The sequence below is a fragment of the Anomaloglossus baeobatrachus genome, chromosome 1 (assembly GCF_048569485.1).
Source record: "Anomaloglossus baeobatrachus isolate aAnoBae1 chromosome 1, aAnoBae1.hap1, whole genome shotgun sequence".
NCBI classification, from domain to species: Eukaryota; Metazoa; Chordata; class Amphibia; order Anura; family Aromobatidae; genus Anomaloglossus; species Anomaloglossus baeobatrachus.
The window spans coordinates 469,108,457-469,115,956 of NC_134353.1; the positions used below are offsets into that span (position 1 = coordinate 469,108,457).

At 52.2% G+C, this 7,500-nt stretch overlaps 1 protein-coding gene across 1 annotated transcript in view; it reads right to left on the reverse strand.

Moving 5' to 3' along the window:
• Positions 1-7,500, reverse strand: part of WDR18 (WD repeat domain 18) — an 82,805-nt gene that overhangs the window by 32,337 nt on the left and 42,968 nt on the right. The window contains exons 5-6 of the mRNA XM_075338068.1: positions 6,542-6,685; positions 6,254-6,312 (exon numbers count right to left, since the gene is read on the reverse strand). Of these exons, the coding sequence (XP_075194183.1) occupies positions 6,254-6,312; positions 6,542-6,685 (203 nt within the window). The remainder of the gene's footprint in view (positions 1-6,253; positions 6,313-6,541; positions 6,686-7,500) is intronic.

Consider the following 7,500-nt stretch of genomic DNA (forward strand, 5'->3'; position numbering starts at 1 on the left):
ATGTAATAGCCACAAGAAAAGCAGTCTTGTGAGAAAGGGAACGAATGTTACAAGAGCACAGAGGTTCAAACGGAGATTGAGATAGTCCTGTAAGGACCACATTGAGATCCCAGCGAGGCGTCAGGACCCTCCGACGTGGACAGAGTCTACCAGCGGACACAAAGAACCGACGGATCCAACGATGATCTGCCAGAGCCGTGTCAAAGACTGCACTGAGTGCTGACACCTGAACTTTCAGGGAGCTGGGCCTAAGACCTAAGTCTAAACCACTTTGGAGAAAGTCCAGAATCTGCGCAATATTAGGCCGAAAAGGGTCAGGAGGCCGAGAACCACACCAGGAGGAAAATCTCTTCCAGATTTTGTTGTATATACTATTAGTCACAGGTTTACGGTTCTTCTGCAGCGTAGCCACAACTTTGTCAGAAAGCCCTTGAGCCTTCAGTGCCCGGGCCTCAGAAGCCAGGCAGCCAAGTTGAGTTTCTGAGGAGCCGGATGGAAAATCGGACCCTGTGACAGTAAGCTGGGGTCCGAACCTAAGAGGACTGGGCCGTCGATTCCTAGCGTCATGACCAAGCTGTACCAACTCCTCCGGGGCCACAGAGGGGCTACCAGTATAGTTGGGACCCCCTCGTCTCTGATCCTCCTCAGGGCCCGTGCGAGAAGAGGAAGAGGGGGGAACGCGTAAGCGAGGCGAAAGGACCAACTGTGGCAGAAAGCGTCTACCCCTAAAGCCTCGTCCCTTGGGTTCAGGGAGAAATATGTTGCGACCTTGCGATTCTCTGCTGAGGCAAAGAGGTCCACCTCTGGTGCACCCCACCTTGCCACTAGAGAGCAGAACACTGCCTGATCCAGGCTCCATTCCCCTGGATGAACATCCCGACGACTCAGGAAATCCGCCTGAAGATTGAGGGAGCCCTTCAGATGGACCGCAGAAAGGGAGAGCAGAGATTGTTCTGCCCATTGAAAGATTCGGGAGGATACCGACTTCAGGGCGCCTGAGCGTGTACTGCCCTGATGGCGGAGATGTGCCACTGTTGTGACATTGTCTGAATATACCATGACGTGAGAGTCCCGGACGAGGTCCTGAGCCGCAAGGAGGGCTTCCCTGACTGCCCTGAGCTCCCGGTAGTTGGAGGATTGGGAGCTGACGTAAGGACTCCAGACCCCTTGAAATGGGGAATTTGCCACCATTGCCCCCCATCCACGTAGGCTGGCATCTGTGGTCAGTGTAACCAGGGGTTTCTGAGTCCAGGCAACCCCCACCTGCAGGTTGGCGGGACTCAGCCACCAGAGAAGGGATGAGGAGACGGACTCCGAGAGGCGAAACCTTCTGTTTAGGGATGACGGGAGTCTGTCCCAGTGTGTCAGGATATGATCCTGGAGACACCGAGAATGGGCCTGAGCCCACCTGACCGAGGGGATGCAGGATGTCATGGAACCCAGGGCCGACATAGCCGCTCGAAGCGTTGGGCGAGCCTGCCTGCGGAGCTTCGAGATTTTGGATAACAGAGCTATCCTGTGGCCCTCTGGGAGAAAAGATGCCTGTCTGTCGGAGTCCAGCAGCACTCCGAGAAACTGCCGTGTGGAGGAGGGGGTTAACTGTGATTTTTTGAGATTGGGAATCCATCCCAGAGACCGAAGGATTCCCAAAGACCTCTCCACATGGCTCCGGAGGGTTGGAGCAGACGGAGCCATGAGAAGAAAGTCGTCCAGATACGGAACTAGACAGATACCCTGCGATCTTATGAAGGCGACCACCTCTGCCATGATCTTGGAAAAGATCCTTGGAGCTGAGGAGATCCCGAAGGGAAGTACATTGAATTGGAAATGAAGTACTTCTTCCCCGTGAAGCACCGCAAACCTGAGGTATTGTCTGTGTCCCGGATGGACGGGTACATGGAAGTAGGCATCTTTCAGATCGATAGAGGCCATCTGGTGGTGTAGACCTATCAGGGGAATAGCTGATCTCACCGACTCCATCTTGAACCGCCGGTACCTGACCTGACGGTTTAAACTTTTTAAATTGATACTTATACGGACGTCGCCGGATGGCTTCTTGACCAGGAAGAGACGGGAGTAGTGTCCTATCCCTTCTTCCCGACTCGGGACTGGGGAAACGACCCCCGAGTGCACTAACTCTAAAATCTTTGTGTACAACAGAGTCTGTGAACCCGGCGATGCCAGCGCAGTGACTCGGAGACCCGGAAGAGGGGGGGAAAGGAATTCTATGAGAAGACCGTCCGAGATGATCTTCAGAACCCATTGGCAAGAGGTTATGGACTGCCACTGGGTAAGAAACGCTGAGAGTCTTCCCCCCACCCGGGCCGAGTCACTGCTTGTCCTGCTGAGGACGTTGCTGATGTGGAGGGATGAGGATGTTTCTCCCTCTACCTTTGGGATAGCTCCACCTGCCTGCCTTCCCTTTCCCTCTGGGCTGGGAGGCCTGAGGCATCGAGGGACGAAAGGACCGCTTCCTGGTAGGTCTAGGATCGGGCAAGGCCTTACGATCAGTCGCCTTGTCCAGGATATCATCCAGGGCAGGTCCAAACACCAAATCCCCTTTAAAAGGAAGGGAACAAAGCCTCATTTTAGAGGTGGAGTCTCCACTCCAGGCCTTAAGCCAGAGGGCACGTCGGGCAGAGTTAGAAAGCACCGAGGTCCTGGCTGCCAGGCGGACAGATTCCACCGAGGTATCTGCCAGAAAACAGGTAGCCTTCCTAAGCAAGGGAAGGGATTCCAGTAATTCCTCCCTAGGGGTCCCTTGGGAAATATGAGCCTCCAACTGGTCCAACCACCTAATTAGGGACCTGGATACGCAGGTGGAGGCAATGTTGGCTTGAATAGAGGAAGACGATGCCTCCCAGGACCGCTTCATCAGGCCCTCTACCTTCCTATCCATTTGATCCTTCAGCTGGGAAGTATCCTCAAAGGGAAGAGCCGTTTGCTTAGCTACCCTAGCCACCTGAACGTCTACTCTTGGGATCTCCCAATGTAGTCCCGAAGGTTCCAGAGGAAACCGGCGTCTAAGGTCACTCCGTACCCGCCTCTCAGGACATTCCCATTCCTGAGAAACAATATCCAATATATTGGCATGAACTGGGAATCCCAACTGTTTGACTGACTTCAGGCCAGCAAACATTTCGTCCTGGATTGAAGGAAGAGACTGCACTTCCTCTAAACCCATAGTGCTCCGAACTGCCTCAATAAGATCCCCCAACTCTTCTGAGTGAAAAAGAAAGGACTGGTCAGACCCCCCAGATGGAAATCCTTCATCAGGACCCTCAGAGGTGGAATCAGCGTCCTCCTGATCAGAAGGGGTCGACTGGAGTCTCCTCTTTTTTGGAGGAGAGGGTCCAGTAGCAGGGCCAGGAGCAGGGCCAGGAGCAGGGCCAGGAACAGGGCCAGGCACAGGGCCAGGAACAGGGCCAGGAACAGGCCAGGCACAGGGAGAGAAGCCAGTGAGGCCCTAATCTCCTGTTTCATCAAGGACCGCAACTCATCTATCAGAGATGGTTGTTCGGCCCTAATAACCTGGTCCGTACATTGCTGGCAAAGCTTTTTATCCCATACTGCAGGGAGCTTCTTTATACAGATGGGACATTTTTTAATTTTGTCCACTCTGTCAGGTCTATCAGGCTTATCGGACTTGTCAGTTTTTTCTGACTTCTCAGGCTTCTCTGATTTCTCATTTCTGTCAGTTTTCTTGGTGGCCTTGTCCTCCTAGAAAACACAGAGCAGAGAGCCATAATCACTGATGAGACCTATGTCCGAGGGACCAGTCCCCTCCATACTCACAGTAGCAGGGGGCACACTGGGTTCTGCAGAGGCAGCTGCAGCGGAAGACATGACAGGGAGCACGGTCTTACCATGATCTGATGTCTTCGTGGCAGCCCTTATGGACAAGGGCCTGCCTCCCCAGTGACGGTGCACGTTTCCCCGCCTCCCGCATCCGGTCCTGGGCAGGTCGAGTCGCAGTCGGCGTGCCTCCACGCTGCCTCCGCAAACCGGAAGCGCTCGACCGGAAGTCCGCAAGACCAGAAGTCCCGCCTCCGGGAGCACTTCCGGATCGCTCCGGCAGCGTGCATGCGGGAGGCGGCCGGCGGCTCAGGGAGGACGCCGGCCGGGGAGCTCAACAGCCTGCATCACCCCTCAGGAGGATCCGGAAGGCTGGAGCAGCGGTCCCCCACAGCGTGAGGGAACAGCAAGGGAGGAGCGGTGAAGGCCCGACCGATGCCGTCCGGCTGAAGGTAATAGGGGGGAAAAAAAAAAAAAAAATATACTGCAGTTCGCCGGCCACCACAGCATAGGAGAAAAAACAAAACCTCTCCATGCCCCATGGGGACAGGAAAGACACTGGCTATGGGAGGTGGGAGGGTCCTTTTAAACCTCTTGAACTTCCTGTCCCAATTAGGGCGTGGAGAGACAACCTCCTATGCTGTCGTGGAAGGGACTAGAGAAATATATATATACACTTCGGCACCCAGGGGGGCCAGCACCTGGTAACTGGTGCGGCTTACCGACCGCCCTCAGCGGTTGTGTGTCCACCAGATTCCCTGCCTGGGCCTCCCAGAGTTGTGGAGCTCGGTCTGAAGTTCTCCACCGGCAGCAGTGATGATAACAATGGCTGCCAGCGTTCTCAGAGGAGGAGGGAGCCGTGGGCGTGCCTCAGAAAGTGCGGGAATCTGGTGCCCCACAGTGCTCAGTGAGGGGGGAGGAGGATACCCAAGTATGCTCCAGCCCTCACCGCTGACGTCCAGTCTAGCGTCCCGCCCTTACCCCTGACTGGCAGGCCCGGGGGCGGGAGTATGCGGTACTAGGCCGCAGAAGCCGGGGACTAAATTTAGTAACGTGGCCGGCAAACAGGCGCGGTCGGCGCGGTAGTCCCGGCGACACAAAACACACAGCAGCTGCAGCGTCTGTTACACAGGCGCTCCATGCGCCGTCCCCAAGGGGACACAGAGTACCTCTGAGAAGCAGGGCCTGTCCCTGATGATACCCGGTCTCCTGTCCGTCAGATTCCCTCAGGGGCTGCGGAGGGAGCCCGGTCCCAGTGCATGGTGACCGGTTAGGATCCCACTTCTCCCAGAGCCACTAAGGGATGGGGAAAGATAACGGCATGTGGCTCCAGCCTTTGTACCCGCAATGGGTACCTCAACCTTAACAGCACCGCCGACCATAGTGGGGTGAGAAGGGAGCATGCCGGGGGCCCTCTTTTCTTCCATCCGATAAAGTCAGCAGCTGCTGCTGACTAAAATGTGGAGCTTGCGTGAATGTGTGCCTCCTTCAACACAAAGCATAAAAACTGATGGGCCCGTGATGCACGGGAGGGTGTATAGGCAGAGGGGAGGGGTTACACTTTTTAAAGTGTAATACTTTGTGTGGCCTCCGGAGGCAGAAGCTATACACCCAATTGTCTGGGTCTCCCAATGGAGCGACAAAGAAATAGGAAAAAAATATTTTTGATGCAAAAAATGTGGTCAAATATTTAATAACCTAAATAACATACTGTAATATTTCACCAATGTAACTGTAAACAACTCAACAGTGGCAAACAAGGGAAATGAGATGAATGATGATGGCCGGGCCAGGCTGACATGCTGCGGTAACTATACTGAGCGCAGGTTAACATGTGGCGGCAGTCATTTCAGCACCAGAGTGGTGCGGATACACTAGCCGTCGCCAGCACGCTGCTCCTGCTCTGTAATAGCAGGTAGATCTCCTCAGCAGCTGCTGGAAGCCGGCGGCTGGCGGAGACACCATGTGTGCCAGCTATTACAGGAACAAAGTAACGCAGTATCTGCTCCCCATGTCTTCTCTCAGCGCGAGTTGGCTTTAGTGCTGAGAGGTGGGCACGGGGAAGCAGTGCATATTGATGAGGTTAACTACCCGGCTCACGTGGTTGCTCCAGCAGGGGGTTCTTCAGTGGAGACCCTCTCCTGTCATTGTAAAGTCCAGCGCTGTCCCTTTGCCCCTCACGCCAGCAAGCCCCATATAATCATATATTCAGACTATAAGACGCACCCCCCACTTTCCTCCAAAATGTGGAAGAAAAAAGTGCGTCTTGTAGTCCGAAAAATACGGTATATGAAATATGGTACATTTGGGAACACCTGCCAATGACCTGATAGCATATCATGGAGTGGGAAGAGATTAATATAAGCAGATTACAAAAAGGAAGTAAAGTTACCAGCAGACTATGACAAATTGTCAGTACCAAGAAAGACCTGGAATCAAAGAATAACGTCCTTTCTACCTGTGTCCTTTAAATATCTTCTCATGTTCAGTATTGAAAGTCTTGTCTCGCTGCACGGGCTAAAAAAAGAAAAGGAGAACACAGATCTAATGAATTTAAAAAGGGGGGCATGGGAGCTAAACATTAGGCATACTGGCCAAAGTGTAAAAATGCAAACATTTTTAATCTGGTGATATGAAAAATAAAAAAAAAAATATAAAAAATGTCAATATACGTTCCTGTTGAGTTCATAAGCGGACATGTCCTGTTTTGAGCCAAAAAAAAAAAACAAAACAAAACAAAGCTTACCCATTCACAAAGATCCACCTGAAATATGGAGCCATCGCTTCCTCCACAGAACAAGTGATATTCTGCTGGATCAAATGTTACTGACAAGATTCGAACATCAAAGAGGATGGACACCAGAAGCTCACCGGATGCAATATCCCAGAGCTGCAGGAGAAAAGAAATAAATACAAACTATAACAATAATTGTCCGCAGAGCACAGTTTACCAGGATATTAAAAGGGTTGTGCACAACTTTTGAATTGATGACGTATCCGTAGGGAACATGAAGAGGACATACTACCGAAGCACAGGCAGCATGTATCAGATACTAGCTGTATGATTTTCGCCATGAATGTTTGACTATGAGGTTACCTTCCCACAATCTGCTTTTAGGCCCTGTGCGCACTTACCGGTTTTTCACGCTGATTTCCTGCGGATTTGCTGCATGTTTCGCTGCAGAAAATGTTCATAACATCTGTGCAGTGAATCACCAGCAAAACCTATGGAAAAAAAAAAAATGCTGTGCGCACTATGCGGATTTTGACAGCTGCATGTTTTGCTGCGGGATTCCCGCAGCAAAAACAATTGCATGTCACTTCTTTTCCGCACATCGCTGCGGGATTTCACTCCATTGACTGCCATGTAATCGTGAAATCCTGCAGGGAATAACGCAGGTAGCAAATTCTGTGCGGTTCACTGCGTTTTCCTGCGTTATTCTCTGCGGTTTTTCGCGGTTTACCTGCGGTAATGTACATCGCTGCCTGCGGTTTGCAGGGAAGTGATGTCATTATGACAGGAAGAGGAAGCGGAGCAGAGTAAACACACACAGATCACACATACAGACATCACAGACATAGAACACAGACATATAGAACACACATAGAAATCAAACAGAAATATAGAAAAAAAAAAAACACGTGGGCTCCGCCGTATTTTTACCTTCCAGCCGAGGTAAGCACACAGCGGCGGCCCGGTATTCT